Raw genomic sequence first — 21,313 nt, forward strand, 5'->3', positions numbered from 1 at the left:
TGAGTTGTTCATGTATTTGGATATCAGTGTCTCATTGGATATATGATTTACAAATATCTTTTCCCATTCAGTAGGTTGCCTTTTTATTTTGTTGATGGTTTCTTTTGTTGTGCAGATCCTTTTTAATTTGATGTAGCCTCATTTCATTATTTTTTTTTTTCTGTTGCCCTTGACATTGGAATAAAAGAGGACTCTAAGGTCAATGTCAAATGACTTGTTATCTTTGTGTTCTTCTATGTATTTTGTGGTTTCTTGTATTTTATTTAAGCCTTTAATTTGTTTTGATTTTGTTTTTGAATATGTTGTAAAATAAGTGTTCTAGTTTAGATGACTTATCAGAAGGACCAAAAATAATAAGCATTGGTGAAGATGTGGAGAAAAAGGGGGCTTCCCTGGTGGTGCAAGGGGTTAAGAAGCAGTCTACAAAGCTGTCCTCAGCCTCTGCAGAGCAAGTTCTATCCCTGGCCAGCCAGGGAGCAACACACATGGCACAGCAGACCTCTCCTGTCTCACCCGCTGCTCCCCTCAGCAGTGTGTTTCAGTCAATCTGCCTACTCTACTCCCCACCCTGTCTCTGGTGGATCCTTTCACCCCCATACCTCTGGCCTGTACCCCAGTTCTTGTATGCATAAATAAATAAATCTTTAAAAAAAAGATGTGGAGAAAAAGGAAATCTCAGTCTCTGCTGGTACAAATATAAATGGTGCAGCTCTTATAGCATGGAGTCTTCTCAACAAAAGAGAATTAAGAATAGAGTAGATTAAAAATAGAAATAGCATATGATTCAGCAATTATACATCTGGGTATTTAGCTGAAGAATATGAAAATATTAAGTGGAAAACATATGTGTACCCCTATGTTCATTACAGCATTATTTAAAATAGCCATGATATAAAACAATCTAAGTGACCCACAACAGATGAGTGGATAAACACATGTATTATACATACACAATAGGATAATATTCAGCTATTTAAAAAGTTGCCATTTGCAAAAACATGGAAAAATAAAAAATGTTAGTCTAATGATGACAGTCTTATGATGACAGTAAGGACTCATTCACTAAGTGTGCCATGTAAATAAAATATAGGAATATCTGTGGAATTTTATGCCTTAATGCAGCTATGGGGACAGGACCAATGATTATGAGAGTATTTCTGTATTTCTTGGAAATTGGGAGCTACTTAGATTAGTATTCTTTCTTTTTCTCTTAAAATATTAGAAAATGTAATCAGTATTAGCAGGATGAAAAGCCTGGTCTAGGACCAAACTGCTTCCCTGGATAGAGTAACAAATGTGTGTGTTTCCTCTAGGTCAAGAGACCAACTCAAGGGCAAATGGATCCAGAAGAAAAGCTGTGTGAGTTGTCACATTGGCAGTGGTCAGGAACTGAATGTGAGGTCTAAGAAAAAGTCCTGGAAGGTGTTGCATTAGCTTAAAGCAGAGTTTCAGGGAGTGGCCTTGGATGGCAAGGTGGTTTCTAGAAAGCAAACTGAAGTGTCCACTATAAAAAGCGCCAGTATTCAGACAGCTATAAGAACTGAGGATATTCAAAAACATAAAACCACAGCTAGTGCTAGTTAGATGGGAAAATCTATGTGTCCTTTTTGAATGCTTCAGAATATCATCAGACAATCTATTAATGTAGCAACATAAAGTGAATCCAAACATCCCACAGTTATGAATACCACGGTGTCAGAATTTTAGCAGTGTCTCTCAAGAATGGTGTTAAATGGGAGGCACTGGACTCAGATGGTTTCAAGGCAGAGAACTGATTGACACGGGGGTATAGATAATAGTTAGAATTGGGGGATATAACAAAGAGAGGGTACTGACTTTAGTTTCTTGATAAACGATCTGTTGCTTAATTAGGAAGCTGTTTAAGTCTATAGACTATTGTCTTCAGTCAATTAATAATCTATAGAAGTGTCCTGAAGTGTGATACAGCTACATGATTTGTTGTAATAAATATCATTTTTCCCAGGAAAAGTTTCCTGAAACAAACAACGAACACACATTCACAACGTGGCCTAGAGCTTCATATTGAGACAGATTTTCTCTGTTGTCAATTTTTTTCCTCCCATCCTTTCTCTCTAGCTCAGGCAGGAAAAGACAGAGGTAGCACACTGACAAAGGACAAAGTAGAGCAAGTTTAAATAAAATGATCATGTTCCTCCAAACAGCAGTCGCCTGTGGCATCATATGACAAGGCTAAAGTGAACGAAAGGGAGAAGTTTCGATGTGGCTGTGAGGCTGGCTTTCAATTTATGCTGGATTGAGCATAACAACTAATGTGAAATGAAAATATTCCCTAAGATCTAAATGTAATCATCAGTCTATTCAACCTATTGTTCAGGGATTCAAGGAAGTAGTGCCTGTAGGTCAAGTATGTAGTTTAATAGCAGAAGAAAGATAAGTGATTTCTTAATCATAGTCTACTGTGTTCCAGTTTGTTTAGCACATCAGCTAGGTTTACAATCAAAGATGACCTTCCAATAATTCTCAATTCTCTGTCATATTCAGTTGAAGGATTAAACTTTAATTCAAAAAAATATATAGAGTCTGATAACTATTTTTTAATCATATTAAGTAAAATCAAGCATAATTAGCTTAATCCATAGAAAATTATGTTTCCCTTTATCATTTCATCTGTTTATCACCATTTTGACTTATTTAAATCAGTAAATATTGCAAGCATGGAAACTAGGAAAGTGTAGCTCTCCTACCCCCAAATGCAGGGAGTGTCAGGGACTGACAGCTCCAGCCGCCAGCCTGTGATTCTCCCACTGCATTATGGCAAGGTCATTGGTGAGTGTCCTTGGTCAGTGACTGACCTTGCCAGCGGCCTTGCTCAGTACTGTTTTAATGGGTGATGTCCCGAAGAACATTTTTCTAACACAACTTTCTTCTCTTTTCTCTTCTTTCATTGAATTCAGAACTCTGCGATGTGATGGCTCCTCCAGAATTTTCCAGCTACTTCTTCATTTTCCCTGACAGGTATTTTCCCTCCCAAATCTCTTTTATGTCAAATCTTATGTTATGACTCTTTCTCAAAGGATTACAACTAATATATTAGGTCAGCAAGACTGATTTTTTTTATATGAAGACATAATTTTCGTTTTCTAGTTTCAACAACAACTTTGTGTCATATTTCATATTTCTCATATTTCTCTTGAAACCCCTGTTCACTCTGACCTCATTGAAGCTTAAGTTTTAGCCCTCATTATCACACCTGCTACCTGATGGTGAGTTAGAATTGTACATGTGTGAACTCTTTAAGAGCAAAGAATGTATGACTTTGTTCAGCATGTGCTGGCATATAATTAAAACTCAAAAACTAATTTTCAATGAATGCCTAAATAAAATCAAGGTATTCTGAAGCAGTGAGATGAACAAGTGCAGCTTTGTGGGGATGAATATAAATCTCTCAAGGCATGGCACATACTGTAATTCCAATTTTCTAAATGTCCTGTTTCCTATCTAGCGAATTATTAAATATATGAAATAAAAAAAAAAAAAAACAAAGAACATGTCTACTTATTGAAGACAGTTGAAGGTACTGGTGGTATTCATTAGATATACCATAAAAAATAAAGAAAATAGAATGCCAGAATTCTTGCTAGAGAAATAAGTTTATTTTAAATGCCATATCTATTTGAAATACATTAAAGTGAAAGGCTCCTAGGAGAACAATAAGTGAAGAATCTTAAGAAGCTATTAACAGAAGCAATCATGAGCATTGGCATAAGGATGAAATTCAAGTTGTATCTCACATGTCAGATGCAGAAAAGCTTGCAGGCCAAGAATGCTTTGTCGGCAGCGATTCATATACTCTCAAGAGGACTGTGATGTCTAGTCCCGGTCATGCTGGAAGCAGTAATCACAGAGAGCGACACACTGTGTGTTAAAGTTTCACAAAATGCAGATAAAGCCTTGAGATCATTGTAGCTCTTCAGTAAGTTGATCCATAAAAGCGAGAGCCAAACCCTGGTTGATAACAAGTTGACTGGCAGCTCCTGGAAGGAAGGTAATTTGGACGGCAGAGGCTGGCTCCACCGGCCTGAGCTTGGAAGCCGGCGCATCCATACCCAAAAGGCCCAAAGCCAGCATTTCCACACCCTTGAGATCCAGCGTGATTCATCTGGTTGTAGAAGATGTTATTCTTTGGGCGTAAGCAGGATGCTGGGAAGGATCTGGTCCCCGTGCAGGGAGTCTGGCAGCCGGCAGCTTCACAGAAGGTCTCCTGGCAGCCCCCATAGAATGGAGACCCCGGCTGGTAGTTGCTGGGAGAGTAGGCCATGTTGTTGGGGCAGAAAGACTCGTAGGTGGAACCTGGGTAGCCCAGGTAACCTCCAAAAGAGCGGGAGGAGAAGTTTCCAGAGCCGTAGTTATAAGACATGTTGCTGGGAGGTCTGATTTCAGCGGAGCTGCAGAGAGGTGTTTGTGAGCGTGGTCCACACCGGACCTTATATACCCTGACAATGGGTGTAGCGGCATGTGCTTATTTTAATAAGGGTGTTTCATTAGGCTCCAGTCCAAATGAAATGCATTAACCTTCAAAGGAATTTTTTATGCATACACACTTTTGAATTAAAGAATCTCATTAGTTTCTCAAAGCAATTGTTCATGAAGTAAAAACGTCATTTCTCATTCATCTAGCTTGGGTAGATGAATGCCATTACACCATAATTGTATCTATAATATTGGTGTTTTATTCATCCTATCCTTCAAGGCATAGTATTGAACTAGTAACAGAGAGGAATTTCTTTGTGGTTAGTGCCCCCCCCCCAAATATTTTGTATTGTGAAGGGACCTTTCTTTTGTTCTAATTTAATAAGACAATAGAGAACAGAAAATAAAATAAACCACAAAGCAATATCTGCATCATCTCCCCATTCCTGCAGAAATCATAGACAAAATAATCCAGAAACAATCCTTGACTGGTAGGAATGAATATCTAGCCCTTTTGGAGTTCATTTTTGTTAGCACACAAGTACTCAAACCATTCTTATATGCATGAAGTTTTGATTTAAGAATGAATGATAAAATATTTGTAAAAGTTCTTTGAAGACTGAATTAAAAAATTACTTAGGTAAAGGAATCCTTGCTCTGAAATCAACTTGCTTTCTGATAGAAGTTGTTAATAAATTTTATTATCAAAAACTCTTGATCTGAAAGGACTGATCACAAAAATCTGCAAAGAGCTGATGAGACTCAACAACAACAAAGAAAATAACCCAGTCAAAAAATGGGCAGAAGAGCTAAAAAGAAACTTCTCTGAAGAGGAAATGCAAATGGCCAACAGACATATGAAAAAATGTTCAACATCACTTGTAATCAGGGAAATGCAAATCAAAACTACCATGAGATACCATCTGACACCAGTGAGAATGGCACATATTAAAAAAACTAGCAACAACAAATGTTGGCGAGGTTGTGGAGAAAAAGGAACTCTCCTGCACTGTTGGTGGGAATGCAAACTGGTCCAACCACTATGGAGAGCTGTGTGGAGATTTCTGGACCTACTAAACATAGAGCTTCCATATGATCCAGCAATTCCACTCCTAGGTATTTACCCAAAGGACACAGAAACATCCATTCCAAAGAACACCTGCACCCCTATGTTTATAGCAGCACTATTTATAATAGCTAAGCTTTGGAAACAGCCCAAATGCCCAAAAATAGATGACTGGATCAAGAAGATGTGGTACATATACACCATGGAATATTACTCAGCATTCAAAAAAGATAAACACATGCAATTTGCAGCAACATGGATGGCGCTGGAAGGGATCATGCTCAGCGAAATAAGCCAAAAAGAAAAAGAAAAATACCGGATGGTCTCACTCATAACAGGAATCTAGAAAACTTAAATAAGGGATCAGGAAAATGAATAACTATAAGAAAGTGAAAATCAAAATCAACAAAAAACTATGAACCAGAGACACTTTATGGGGGGTGGGGGCCGGGAGGGGAGGGATTGGGGTCAGAATGGGGCATGTGCAGTTGTATGGGGGAATATAAAAATAAAATTTATTATTTAAAAAAAAAATAAAATAAACTGTCAGAACCAATGGTGAACCTACCCAGTCTGGGCTGGTAGCAAACAACAATGCTAATCAATAAAAATACACTGGAACCTTCAAAAAAAAAAAAAACCTCTTGATTTGCATAAAGTTTAAATAATTTTTTGTTATTATTACTATTACTGAAATTGCATTATTATATTATTGAGAGCAAAATGATAAGCTTTGTACATTAAAAAAACAGGTCTTTATTCATTTAGTTTCCTCTCATAAAGGTTTTTATAAAAGGTAAAGAAAATCAAGAAATTTGGAAAGCGTCTATCCCATGTAGATTTCACAGAAGAATCATCTATTTGAAGGATGCAGATTGTAAATGACCTTTGTGAATTGAAATATTGCAGAGAAGTTATCAAAATGATTGATAATGTGGATAGAGAATGAATGCCTCTGGATCTCTGAGGTGCTACATCTATCAAGAGACAGATATATTCTTCTTACAGGACAAGCATTGTAAGAATATTTCTGGACTCGTCCATAAAGTTCATCACGGCTAACTGTAAACAGGTAAGTGTATGAGTAGAGAAAATGGCTTAAAACCATGGGTATCATCAGTCCCTTAAGATAATCTTCTTCAAAATTATTATGCTACCCATGGAAATCAGTTTGGACTCATTGTGTGAAGAAATGAGATTATTAGATATTTCAAGAGAAGATTCATCTAAAGCTGTAAAAGGAAATAATTTTGTAAGTAATAAAATTTCCATTTGAGGCCGCTGGAAATACCTAATCGGGATGCTATAAATGGGATTCCAATCTGATCCAGGACAGATTGTTGCTACATTGCTTTCAACTTGTAGACTTTATGACTGAAATATTTTGAATAGACAAATTGGTCTTGGATCATGTTTCATTTATTAGGTAACACAGTTTGTCCTCTCTAAAATAAGCCATTCTTATTTCTTAGACTTCTTAATTATGAATAGCAAAAAACCATTCTAATAGATTATAAATGTTCCTGCTATATTTGTCAATAAAATATTGAACACCAAAACATCCACATAAATATTTAACTCACCTAAATTGAATTTGCCTGCGTTTTTGCTTCAGTGGCATTCACTCTTACATAAGCTACTTCAGTTGAAGAAAATTCTATGAGAGCAGATATTAACTAATTTCCAACATTCTTTTCTCAACACAATGGACTCATTATGCCCATCTACATTTGTTCAGAAGTGGAAGGGAAACACTTTTTATGAAACAAACAAATCAAACAGCACAGAAGTCACAGCAAGATAAAACTTCTCATCTCTCTGCCTCCTTAAGGTATCAATCTTTATTACCCTGCTACAGAGAGGTGGAATACCTCTCTTACAAGGAGAAAAAAATATGGCCATTATTTTAGGAATTTGGTAATACTTGTCAGAAACACCTGAAAACAATTTACGTCAAAGTGATGCATGATACTTTCTGAAGCAAAGGAAGAATCCTTAAGATAGCTCCTTTAGTCCAATACTTCTAGGTGATTGCCTTATAAACTTTCTTAAGAACAAGAATTTCCAGATTCTGAGGTATCCTTTTGGGGCTAAACTCTGCCTTTCACTGGAGAGAGCAACATATTGGACGTATTTGCCACACATTTAGTTCCTATTTTCAATGCTTTCTCAGTACGTCAGATGAATAACCTCTAACATTCCAACTATACATGAAGCAAATTTTAACTTGAACTCGGGGCATGTACACCCAAAAGAAGCAAAAGCTGAGGTCAACTCTAGCTTTTTGTTTGTTCTTTAAACAAGGGCATCTATCTCAAAGTGCTGCATCTTTCCTTATAAAGTATCGCTAAATAAAGTGTTTCTATATAAAAGTCTAAAGTCTGATGCAAAAGTTATATTTTAGCTAAGAAGTTTCTCTCATATCCTAATGCAATCTCTCACATCATTAAGATTGACTGTTAATAGTCTGATATAATTTTAAGCAGGGACATGGGAAATAAAGGGAGCTCTCCATTAATAAAACACAAAACATATTCAAGTTGCATTCTGAATTTTTAAAAAAATTCTAATACATCTGGCAGATTGTCATTGTTACTTTTTGGTGACATTATGGCATTATTTGTTAAGTGAACTTGCTACTTCCTGCAACAATCGATGCATTTTTGTTTAAAAGAAATGACTCTGAATAGATCAGTAGCAACTTTGCTTTCCAGATGGCAACTCTTTTGAGACAGATTGTGAAATGGGTATCAATTATTTTTAATTAAGCCAGCTTCCCTCAACCCAGACACTGTCTAACTCTAACGCAGTTCTCTGAGTAATCTTTGGGGTGACCTTTGGTTGAGGAAGATGACTAATAGCTTTGAAGATTCAACATTATTATCTGAATCCCGAAGCATAAATATGACCACATGGTGCAGTTGTAAAACTACAAAAACTACATATGTATAGCTACGGTGATCTTTTGGATTCAATTACAAGCAGAAGGCAACCTGTTTTATGTCCCATGTGGATGACGCACCCAAAGATAAGGGTATATAAATGCTCCAGTTCAAGAAGTGACAAACTCAGAATGCTGGCCTTATAAGTCACATCTCCTGTCAACGTGTCCTACAACTGATGCTCTGGAAATTTCTGCCACCCCCTTGGGTACTGCCTGACCACACAGCCTCCTCCAGTGGCTCCTTCTACCCCAACAAGCCAGTTTACAGTGCTAACCTGGCCTCTCCCAGCACCTCCATCTAGGGTCCTCTCCTCCAGTGGCTGCCAGGAGACCTACTGTGAGCCCTCCAGCTGCCAGACACCTTGTGTGGTGACCAGCCCCTGGCAGACATCCTGTTACCACCCCAGGTCCTCCTCACTTTGCAGCCCCTTCCAGACAACTTATCCAGTGTCTCTGGGCTGTGGCTCCGGTGGGTTTCGATCAGTGGGTTGTGGTCCCTATACTTTCTCCTGTCTAAGAAGTAGATCCAGCTTTTTCCAGCATGCTTGCGGATCTGAGTTTTACTAATCATCTGAGTTTTACTAATCATGGATCTGCCAGCATGCTTGTGGATCTGAGTTTTACTAATCATAGGTTTGAACAAAATTACCTACTGTATCTGAAAATGTAACACAATCCCTACTCTGTCAGCAGTGATACTGTCCATTGATCTCCTGTCCTATCGTTAGTTTTAAACCCAATTTCTGCTGCTACCTACTGTGGATTAAGAATAATTTAAACTCCAGTAACTGGAAAAGGTATTCATTGAAGAATGATTCCAACCCCGCTTCTTTGTATCTATACAGATATATAATATTGAAGCATATGTCTCAATAGATTTTCTAGTTATTTTCCCTAGTCATTTGTTTCCAAGAAAAAAGGTGGTAAGTTTAAATAAAAATATGTTATATGACATTCAAATATATGCTTTAGTATCATTTGTTTACTCTGTGTCTTCAAAATGAAGACTATCTGGCCAGATATTTCTGTATCTTGTACTTTAAAAAAGTAAAATTGTCCAAAGCCCTTTTAGTTTGGAGGAAAATATCTCCATCCATTAATATATCACTATGATAAAACCTAGAAACACATTTTCAAAATTACAAACCAATCACTATATATTTTTGTTCTGTAGAGAGTTAGAAACGTCACTATTTTTATATAAAATAATATAAATTGTAAGGATTAGCGAATTGAGTATATCAAGCAGTTTTGGAAGGAAGATTACTTGCAAAATATGTCTTAAAATTTTGAGAAATTGGAGCAAGCATATCTAGTGAGAAGTTAAATACATACAATTAAATTTAAAAAAAAAATATTTATTTATTTATTTATACAAGCACAGTCAGAAGCGCAGGAGGGTGAGAGAATTCACCAGAGCCAGAGCGGGGAACAGAGCAGGCAGAAGGACCGAAGTACACTGCTGAGGGGAGCAGTGGGCGGCAGGAGAGGTCTGCGCGCCATGTGGGACCCTCCTCCGGTGGCCGGGGAGCAGCCGCGGATCGAACCGGCGCTGCAGAGGCTGCGGGCAGCTTCGCAACCCAGCGCTCAACCGCTGCGCCACCGGGGAGGCCCTATACAATTAAATTTGACAAGGGCTCCAGATCCCCATTTTCACTGCCAGATTTAAAAAAATCAAGTTTTAAATGAAATATCTAACATATTTCAGCACTTATGAACAAGACAGTCAAATATTTTTCATATTTTCAATGCTATATGTGCAAACATGCTCCTGTTTTTACAGTTGTCTGGTTGATAGCACTTGTTTGAAAACAAACAAAAATCCCCAAATAAAACTCAAAACCACTGAAAATATTCTCTTGTTATGAGGTTCAGCTAAATAGCGAGGTAACGAACACTTGAACCAGCATTTATACCCCAAATGTTTTATCCACGAAGTCAAGGCTAACATTGCTATAGGCACCGATGACCTAGGTTTTTACCCACAAAACCACTTATTTCAGCATCTAGTAATTGTCTCAGATTTGTCACTTTTACTTATAACAGCAGTAATGGAATGAGGATGAGGATTTTGGGAGACCCCCATTTTGTTTTCGCCAAGGCTTCATCTGGTGGAATGGAGGATGCATATGCAGTGAAGCTTTTTTTAAGTGATGTTAAATCTGAAAGAAGACGATCATCTCCTCTCCTTCCTTTCCTCATCTGCTCTGAAACAAACACACGACAGAATGATCCCTTTTCTTTCGAAGAGACTATGTGGATGGGTTCCTGAAAAAGAAATTGTGCTCGGTTGCAAGTATTGGGCAGCTCATGCATTCTAACCTCCCTGGGGTGGGGACCACGTGTGCTCTAACCAGCCAGTACTGCATTGGCTCTTTCCAAAGCCTGCAAAATGCAGCAACATCCACCAACTACCAGCAGGTGGAAGTAATGGGAAGGGTGAGAAATACTGAGTGGTTAGGTGTGCCTGAAATACAAGCAGAAGATACAGACTACCACGACAGTATAGAAATAATAATCGTAATGTTCTTGCTACAGTAATTTGTCTAAATCTAAATGCTCTTGCTGACATGACTTGCTTAAATCTACATTTGTTTAGTTATTATCTGGAAATATCTTTAAGGTTTGTAAAAAAGATCTTTTTTTTAGGAATAATGAGATAAAAGTAGTTCATATTAATAAAAGAGTTTTTAGTTTCTATAACTAAAACCAGTTGATGCTGAATGTATAATTTTTTTGTGGTAACACTGTTTTACAAAATTATTTATGTTATAGAGGTACAGGAGCTCCCTCTTCAGGTGTTTCTTGACCTTTACCATCCACCATGGGGTAAATCATATCATTGACAAAGGAAAAGTAAAAACTGCAATTTTGCTAAAGAAGTATGAGTATCTACTTCAAAAGATAGAAGAAATGTTAAGAAGATTGCATCCACAAATGATTATATCATTAAGATTTGCAAAAGATGCAATACTAGGGAAAGACAAAACTTGCTGACATATCATAGATCTGAGGCATCCAGCAGGAGCAAGATAGGGAAAAAAGTCAAAACAGGGGAAGGAAAAACACAACAGACTATGGTGATGGTCATGGGTGCCTCGGTGGTGGGAGAATTAAAGGGGAAAACGCATGGGGAGAGAAATCAAATATTGTACAAAAGTGAACAATGATTTAAGAAATTTTTAAGAAAAATATATGACATCACTCAGATGCGTTCAGTTTCATTTAGATCAAACCATTCTAAACCAGTCTCACTGGTGTTAAATTCTAAGTTTTCTTGTGCACATAAAGAAATAAAGCAATAGCTAATACTATGCTCCTCCATTATCACAAGAAATACTCCTTAAGATTAGTGCAAAACAAGTTTATGCCAGTATTGTCAAATGTTTCAAAAGGAAATGAATAATGGTTTGATTTCTTCACCTAGTCAAAAGTAATCTAATCAATTTGATGATGCTAATTTAAATTCATTTAGAAAGTTGGACATGAACGCTAAATTATTGGTTGTCTCAGGAGAATAAAAACAAATTGGGGTAAAGGACATTACGGTAAAAGCAATAAAGTAAGATGCCCATGGAAAAGAAATATCATGGCAATTGTTTTGAATACACAGTAGCCCATGATTAAGTCCAAACAAGCTGCAATCTCAGGGGAAACTCTAGTTTAAAAAAGTTAAAAACATTTTTATAAATATTTATTTACACATACAAGAACTGGGGTTCAGGCCAGATGTGTTGGGCTGGGGGGTGGTGAGAGGATTCATCAAAGACAGAGTGGGGAGCAGAACAGGAAGATCTACTGAAATACACTGCTGAGGGAAGCAGTGGGTGAGACAGGAGAGGTCTGCTGCACCATGTGGGTAGCTCCCTGGCTAGGGATTGAACTTGTGCTGTGGTGGCTGCAGATAGGTTCATAATGCTGCATCTTAATGCCTTGTGACACCAGGGAGGCCCTAAAAAAGTTAAAAACATTTTTGCATCTACCTAGAGTAAGTTTTTGCAATCAGTGTTTGTATTACTGCACGGATAACTTCTTCCACCACTGTATATTGTATTATTATCATTGTGCCCATGTTTGATTTTTTTTTTAATTTTAATCAATCTTTTTTTAAGATTTTTTTTTAAGTTTTATTTATTTATTTATACAAGCACTGGGTACAGTCAGAAGCGTGGGAGGGTGAGAGAATTCACCAGAGCCAGAGCTGGGAATAGAACAGGCGGACTGATGAAATACACTGCTGAGAGGAGCAGCAGGCGCGGCAAGAGAGATCTGCGTGCCATGTGGGACCCTCACTGGTGGCCGTGGATCAAACTGGCACTGCAGAGGATGCAGGAAGCTTTGCAGCCCAGTGCTCAACTGTTGCACCACCAGGGGAGGCCCTGAGTTTTGATTTTTTACATTATTAGTATATTATTTTACCTACCAAAGCACATGGGAGGAATCTGGTTTTTTCTTGGACTGTATTTTCTCCCATGCTACATTCTCTATCTTTCCTCGATACCTTCTTTGACTTCTGCATCCTATACTAGTACATCACTCTATTCAAAAATTTCTTTATGACTTTATCCTGATTTTCTTTCTTTCCCTTAATCTGATTCACCAAAATGGGGATGCAGGTTGCATTATTAGTGAGGAGACACAAGAGTTGGATGATTTCAATATTATTTTACTTTTTATTTTAAGATTAAGCTTATAGGAGAGAGAATGTTTGTGTTGGTGAATGTGGAGGGAAGAACCAAAATCTGTCATAAGAATCATCTTTATTTCTTGTAATATGTTAGTTTTTAAATTTTAACAAGAAGTTCCGATCATCTTCAGTGTTTCTGTTGCTGGAGTTGAATTTGTGTATGTGTGAATGTGAGGGGTTATTTATTTTAACTACTCCGTTCATGAAGTTAGGTTTTAAAGAAGGGAGCATCATGATGTGACACTTAATAATGATAATTAAATTTAATAATAAAAGATATGTCGGAGAAAAAGGAGCTCTCCTGCACTGCTGGTGGAAGTGCAAACTGGTCCAACCACTATGGAGAGCTGTGTGGAGATTCCTCAACCTACTAAAGATAGAGCTTCCATAGGATCCAGCAATTCCACTCCTAGGTATTTACCCAAAGGACACAGAAACATCAATTCCAAAGAGCACCTGCACCCCTATGTTTATAGCAGCACTATTTACAATAGCTAAGCTTTGGAAACAACCCAAATGCCCAAAAATAGATGACTGGATCAAGAAGATGTGGTACATATACACCATGGAATATTACTCAGCATTCAAAAAAGATAAACACATGCCATTTGCAGCAACATGGATGGCGCTGGAAGGGATCATGCTCAGCGAAATAAGCCAGAAAGAAAAAGAAAAATACCGGATGGTCTCACTCATAGCAGGAATCTAGAAAACCTAAATAAGGGACTAGGAAAAAGTCTAACTATAAGAAAGAAAAAATCAAAATCAACAAACGACTATGAACCAGAAACACACTATGGGGGGGGGTGGGGAAAGGATGGAATGGGGTCAAAATAAGGAAGGTGCAATTGTATGGGGAATATAAAAATAAAAATAAATAAATAAATAAGATATGTCATAGGTCTCCGGATTCCTAACAACAGTTTCTTGAGAGTCAAATGTTTCTGTCTGTTTATTATTAGGTATTATATTTAACACAGTGTTCTTCTGCTTGTTTCTTTGTAATTTTTACTATTTATGAAGCCTGCTCATGAGACTAATGAAACTAGTTCCAATAGTAGCTGAAGCCTATTCAGGTGAAGCAATTTCTATGGAATCAAAAATATTCAGGGCTCTTTGCTTAACACACACACACACACACACACACACAATCAGGGAAGAACAAAAGATTGATTCAAAGGTTAAGATTTCACTAGATCTTTGTTCTCTAAACTTTGGCAAGCTTCTAATCCATTTGAGTTGGATTTAATGTGTGTCTTTCTCTCAGGGATGTTTGAACACTAAATGAAAGCTGGTGTCTCTCCTCTACCTTTATACTCTCACTTCTCATCACAGGCACAGCTAGGGTGCAGTTTCATGAAGTCTTCAACTCCCTTTGCACATACAGGATCTACCCTCAATCATATGCATTTATTTCATACACTACTTGGGTTTCTCCAAAGTCATAAGAAAGAAAACACAGGCACCCCCCCCCCCCAGTCAATCTTCCTGAGCAGTCGGGGGATTCCAGGAAGTAAACAACCAAACTTCAATCACAAGGAGACAGAAACCAATGGGTAAATGCCTTTTTTCCTGCTAATCAGAGCCTGCGGTGGACAATTCCAAGAGTCATCTTATTTATTCCCAAAAAGACCTGGAAAGATTCAGTCCCTACTTCCAACAATAAAATCAACTGAAAAATATGACCCTTTATGAGACTTTCTTTTAATTTTTTTCAGCTATCTCAATTGCCCTATCTGCTCCCTGGGGTCCACTCCTTGGATGAAGAACTGTCTTCCTTCAAGTTATTGACTTTAGCTCATGTTGGATAATAGATGGGATCAAAGTTAAGACTGATGAAATGAATGCTTGCTCAACACTGCCTATTGCTCTTAGCTTGATTCAGGTTGACACTTGGAGCAGAATCAAATGTTATCCCACAGTTCCTTAACCCAATCACTCTTGACCCACAATCATTGTGATTCTCTTTACACATGGTGAGATATAAGGCTCCCAAAAACCTCACCTATGGCAGGTAGGCCATGGCACAAATGCCAACCAACAGAGAGCAAAACATCTAAACTAGGAGCTCTTTAAGGTTAATTTTTTCTGTTAGTTGGAAATCCAAATTCAGATACTGCAGTTTTAGGTAAATTTTTGTCTATGTATGTATATATTTCACCTTATAAATTAGGATGTATTCTTGTCATTTGAATTTCTAGTTTATGTATCTATTTCTTTGATTGCCCTTGTCAGCAGAATTGCATGTCTCCAATTCTCAAGCAAGTCTTAGTGACACTGAATTATACTAAATATGAATCTCCAGTAAATGAGAGTTCCCAATACGAAACATATTCCATGTCAACAGACATGTGCTTGAATGCATCAAATTGTTTACTCCTAAACCTGGTTCCAGACACATATTGATCTGTTTTTAAATTTCCCAAACACTTGAATGCAAAATCTATAAGTTAAAAATAAAGAGGAAAAATAAAAAGATGAACAATATGTTTGAATGCCAGAAAAGATAAATTTATTAAGTTAAATTTTCATTTTCCAGTGATTATCAATGAAATTCCAATAGCATACAATGTATCAATTCTATAGTTCTTCAAACTTTGGGTTACACGTTCACTTCAGTGACTTCCAAAAGTTGGTGATCAAGAAATAGATGATTTAAGAATAAAGGCAGTGATTTCTGGGAATTTCAATGGTGGCTGTGCCAATAGGGACTGGACCATAACAGCCAAAGCAATCTGGAATCTTAGCAAGTTGACTGGTAGAAGCTGGATCCACAGGTGGGCTTGTACCATGATGACTGGCAGCTTCTGGAGGCAAAGTAGCTTGGATAGTAGAAGCTAGACCCATAGCTCAGGGAAGGAAAGCCACAATCCCCATAACCCAGGGATCTGAAGCCATAGGAGCCAAAGAATGGCGAGTAAAAACTTCTGGGTGCACAGCCCAGGGAGTAATAGCTTCTGGGTGCACAGCGCAGGGAGCAGCTGCTGTTGGACCTGCAGCCCAGAGACCTGGTGTAAGTGGTCTGGCAGGGACTGCAGGGCACGGAGATCCTGGGGCGGGAGCAGGACGTCACGCAGGGGCTGGACACCACGCAGGACGTCTGGCAGCTGGAGGGCTCACAGCAGGTCTCCTGGCAGCCAGTGGAGATCTGGTAGGTGCTGGGAGAGCAGAGGTCAGTGGTGTAGACCAGGTTGCTGGGGTAGGAAGAGCGACAGGAGGAGACTGGGTAGCTCACGTAGCCTCCGCAGGAGCGGGAGGAGAAGTTTCTAGAGCAGCAGTTGTAGGGCATGTTGACAGGAGATGTGAGTTCAGCTGAGTACAGAGAGAAGATTCTGAGTTTGAATGTCTGTCTTGCACTGTGGCTTATATATACTCCAAGCAGTGGGTGTGACACACTATGGAAACATGGTTCCCACCTTGGATTTCCTACCTTTTGCGTACGTGTAACTCAGTAATCTCTGTAATTGCAGTTGCATTCGAATAGTTTTGCACATATTGTGTTTATGGGTGCTATAATCTTGTTGTTACAGCCAAAGCCAATGAACTACACCTATGGCAGATATGCTATGACTGTTTTACATAAACTGCATCTCATCATGGTCAGGAAAGCAACACAGCCTGGAATGCTCTTCCTCTGGCTTATGCTTACCTGCGTTTGCTACCTGTGTGTCCACCTCTGGTTTTGCTGGTGGTTGTTTTTCTTCTAAGAGTTGGAAATGAGATAACATCAACTTTTTCCTGGTACAGTGAATTTCCACCTGGATGGGAGTCTTCCAGGGATAATGACGCCCCTCATCACTACTCATTGCTGTTCTCTAAAATCACTTTGTGGTGATTTATTAGAACAGCAATAGAAAACTCGTATCTCTCTTCATATCTATATTTATCAATGTCCAAAGATTCTGCCTCTTTAGTAGTCTGTAGTTTTTCAATGCTCAGATTTTGAATGACTGACATTTGGAAAACCAGGTACCACGCTGCATTCTCCCACCTAAACGTAAAACTTCTTTTCCAATTCTCTTTTCCTCTGTAGAGTGTATCGATTGCTCACTTTCTTTTTCTTTTTTCCACTTTCTCTGATAAATTGATAGATGTATCATATTCTTAGGGTATAACCAATTGAATTATAAGTTCATTCACAAAATATTTGTTGTTAAAATACAACCAATTCAACTCTTTTGCAGGTCCAAGCAAACACACTGTCATGGCTGGTGTCAACATTTTCCAGTTATATTTTCTAATAAAACTATAATGGAGATCTGCTGGAAGGAAGAGGGCTCTGGAAAGAATAAAATGGACCCAATTCAAGGAACTATTTTTTTTAAATATATTTTTAAAGATTTATTTATACAAGAACTGGGGTACAGTCAGAGGCACGGGAGGGTGAGAGAATTCACCAGAGTCAGAGCAGGGAGCAGAATAGGCAGGCAGACTGAAGACACTGCAGGCGAGACAGGAGAGGTCTGCTGCACCATTTGGGTTTCTCCCTGGCTGGCTGGGAATAGAACTGGCACTGCAGAGGCTGTGGAGAACTTCAGCACGGGGCTCAACCCGCAGCACCACCAGGGAGGCCCATAGTTCAAGAAACTATTAGTGAGTCATTTATTTGTTTTTGTTCTTTAAGGTCAGAATTAATGTCTCTTTGCATTGTACTTTACCAAGTGAGCAAAGTGAACACTATTACTTCTTTCCCACTATTTTGTTCTGTTGCCAAGCACAATTCTTTAAATTAATGTAGTGAAAGGGTTCAAGATTTCAATTATATAGGATAAATTAGTTCTGGAGACTTAGTGAACAGCAGGATACTTGAGGTCTGTATACTTGAAACTTGCTAAGAGAGGTTATTGTATTTAGTGGTTTTTCACACCAAAAGTTTAACCATTTGAAATGATAGATATGTAATCAGTTTGATTTTGATAATCATTTCCCAAGGTGTACCTGCATCCAAACCTTATGTTATACATTCTAAAATAAGCCACTATTTTGCTATCCAACCAATAACATTGCATAAAATAAAATAAAATAATTGAAGATAATAGTTATGAATTAAATAGGATACACAGATGTACAAATAAAATGTGAAATTTAATGAAATTTGTCAAGTTTTTCTAGAATCTGTTCAAGGATCATTCTCTGACAAATGGTAGTTTTCTCTTTGCCTCTTAAGTTAATATCAAGTTAATATTAATATTAATATTATTCTTAAGTTAATATCACTTAAGAATTTATTGACAGTTTTAAACTAAGTTAAGGTTAGAGGTTGATATTGCTTGTTCTACACAGCATGCAGTGGGAGTGAGGTGTGGAAAACAAAGGTGAAGGAGACCCAATGGCCTAGGGTGGAGGACCATGAGTGCTTGAGTGGTGAGTGAGATGAAGTGGTCTAAGCTGAAGAGGTCTAAGCCTGTACCCCTGAATCATATGCAATGTTATAAACCAATGTTACCTTAATAAAGTTATGGAAAAAAAAACAAAAATGGTCTAAAAAATATCAAGTACTTACCATGTCAATGAAAAAATAAAAATAAATAATAGTTATTTATCATTAATTAGAAATTGACAGACTCCTTTGCCCATAGTTGCCAGATGAGCCCCTGGCATCCCAGGAGCAAGCTTCTCCGATATCTCTGCTGTGCTCTGAGGCTCAGCAGCAGCCCATGGAAAGCCTTCCACTGCAGTGTTAGACTCTAGAACGACGCATGTAGAATCTCTGGTCAGTGAAGCCTCCTATAGTTGAAGATCTAAGAAACAAATTCTCAGAGTTGTCACATGATAGGAAAGAGAATCTATTGATATATAAGCCCCATTGCTTTGGTTCTAAATCCCAATTGCTTCCCCCACCCCCCTCATTTCAGTATTGGGCTTAGCTCTTGGATTCTCTTCAGAAGATCTCAAACTGGTATCCATTGGAACAGTGTTGTAAACCAAGGTTAACAGACTCTGCTCTTCTCTGTCATTGTCTCCAAATCATTGTTGGAGTTTCTCTCTGGTTCAAGCTATCAATGATATTCCATTTATCTTGGCTCATATTTTTTCCTCTCCATTGGATCTGAGACTTACTATGCAATAGAATGTAACAGATGGACAGTAATTTTGCAGAATGAGAAAAAATGGTGATGAGCCAGGTCAATCTTTAGTAGGCTCCTCACTAAGATCCAGTGACCAAGAAGGAATATAATTTCATCTCATTTTTCACATTTGAAAAAAGTATTAGCCCATCACGGCCAGAAGCAAGACCCATAAAGATTATGAAGGAGGAAAGAGAGAATTTCCTGGATGCAATGGGATAAGCAGTAGCATGAAATCATCATCGCATTTCTGATATAGGAGTAATTCCTTGGCTTCGTGCTGCTACACTAACATTATAGTGCCCTGTAAATATAATACATGCACAGCTATGCAACTGCAATTACAGAGACGATTACTGAGTTACACATATGTTAATGAGGAGGCAGAAATATGACAAAGGTGACCCTGTAGACAACCACACCTACTGCCAAGAGTATATATATGCAACTGTCCAGAAGGTGAACATAAAACTCAGAATCTTCTCTCTGTACTCAACTGAACTCACATCTCCTGTCAACATGCCCTACAACTGCTGCTCTAGAAACTTCTCCTCCCGCTCCTGCGGAGGCTACGTGAGCTACCCAGTCTCCTCCTGTCGCTCTTCCTACCCCAGCAACCTGGTCTACACCACTGACCTCTGCTCTCCCAGCACCTACCAGATCTCCACTGGCTGCCAGGAGACCTGCTGTGAGCCCTCCAGCTGCCAGACGTCCTGCGTGGTGTCCAGCCCCTGCGTGACGTCCTGCTCCCGCCCCAGGATCTCCGTGCCCTGCAGTCCCTGCCAGACCACTTACACCAGGTCTCTGGGCTGCAGGTCCAACAGCAGCTGCTCCCTGCGCTGTGCACCCAGAAGCTATTACTCCCTGGGCTGTGCACCCAGAAGCTATTATTCCCTGGGCTGTGGACCCAGAAGTTTTTACTCGCCATTCTTTGGCTCCTATGGCTTCAGATCCCTGGGTTATGGGGATTGTGGCTTTCCTTCCCTGAGCTATGGGTCTAGCTTCTACTATCCAAGCTACTTTGCCTCCAGAAGCTGCCAGTCATCGTGGTACAAGCCCACCTGTGGATCCAGCTTCTACCAGTCAACTTGCTAAGATTCCAGATTGCTTTGGCTGTTATGGTCCAGTCCCTATTGGCACAGCCACCATTGAAATTCCCAGAAATCACTGCCTTTATTCTTAATTGGAAGTCTCTGAAGTGAATGTGTAACCCAAGGTTTGAAGAACTATCGAATTGATATATTGTATGCTATTGGAATTTCATTGAAGATCACTGGAAAATGAAAAATTTAACTTAATAAATTTATCTTTTCTGGCATTCAAACATATTGTTCATCTTCTTATTTTGCTCTTTCTATGAAGCTAGAAGCTGCTACTTATGGGAGTGTGGATTCCATGGCTTCAGATCCTTGCATATGGAAACTGTGGTTTCCTTTCTCTGAGCTGTAGAAACAATTTCTACCACCCAACTCCTTTCCCTCCAGAGGTATCTGTTCATGTTGTTACCAGCCCAATATGTAATATGGGTACTACTGATTAATTTGTAGAAAGGCCAAATTCATTTGAGATATGCAGATTCTGTGTTTTTCAGTGTAGAAAAATAAGGTTATCTATTATCTTCATCCTTCATTGAAAACATCCTACTATTCCCTGATCACTGGCAACTCTTTACTTCCTCAGCCTTCAATCTCTGGCTGACAGATTATCTCTGTCAAGCTAAAAACTTAATGAGTAATTAAAATTTCATTATTGGTATAATTTATAGTGTTGCATTTCCCTCAAAAATAGATGGAAAGTCAAATCATTTAATTTTAATAAACTCCTCATTCTGCTACTCAAATATGCTGTTAATGTTATTTATAATATCTGTCACCTAGGATTGATGTCATTGTTTCTGTTAATGGGCTTGAAATGTGCAAATTTCAGGGGCTATACTCTAATTTTCACTGGATTTAGACATTTACTCCACCTTAAGCAGTGTTTCTGAGGTGCCCACAGATTCTAAGTGTAGTCTTTCTCTTACTGAAAATCCCAAGTGGTTTGAACATTCTGACTCTCACAATATGAAACTTCATCTCTAAAGGCTCTTTGTATCT

At 38.5% G+C, this 21,313-nt stretch overlaps 3 protein-coding genes across 3 annotated transcripts; 1 reads left to right on the forward strand and 2 right to left on the reverse strand.

Moving 5' to 3' along the window:
- Positions 1-3,952: 3,952 nt before the first annotated feature.
- LOC119257113 (keratin-associated protein 15-1-like) lies at positions 3,953-4,399 on the reverse strand. The gene has a single exon (XM_037524814.1). The coding sequence runs from the start codon at positions 4,397-4,399 to the stop codon at positions 3,953-3,955; it is 447 nt and encodes a 148-aa protein (XP_037380711.1).
- An 11,491-nt stretch (positions 4,400-15,890) lies between these two features.
- Positions 15,891-16,453, reverse strand: LOC119256743 (keratin-associated protein 13-1-like). The gene has a single exon (XM_037524512.2). It carries the CDS (start codon positions 16,436-16,438, stop codon positions 15,893-15,895), a length of 546 nt encoding a protein of 181 aa, XP_037380409.1. The 5' UTR covers positions 16,439-16,453; the 3' UTR covers positions 15,891-15,892.
- A 3,268-nt stretch (positions 16,454-19,721) lies between these two features.
- Positions 19,722-20,314, forward strand: LOC119256744 (keratin-associated protein 13-1-like). Its single transcript, XM_037524513.2, has one exon. It carries the CDS (start codon positions 19,737-19,739, stop codon positions 20,310-20,312), a length of 576 nt encoding a protein of 191 aa, XP_037380410.1. The 5' UTR covers positions 19,722-19,736; the 3' UTR covers positions 20,313-20,314.
- The last annotated feature ends 999 nt before the right edge of the window (positions 20,315-21,313 follow it).

The sequence above is a fragment of the Talpa occidentalis genome, unplaced genomic scaffold (genome assembly GCF_014898055.3).
Source record: "Talpa occidentalis isolate TD23 unplaced genomic scaffold, MPIMG_talOcc4v2.1 talOcc4.4, whole genome shotgun sequence".
NCBI lineage: Eukaryota > Metazoa > Chordata > Mammalia > Eulipotyphla > Talpidae > Talpa > Talpa occidentalis.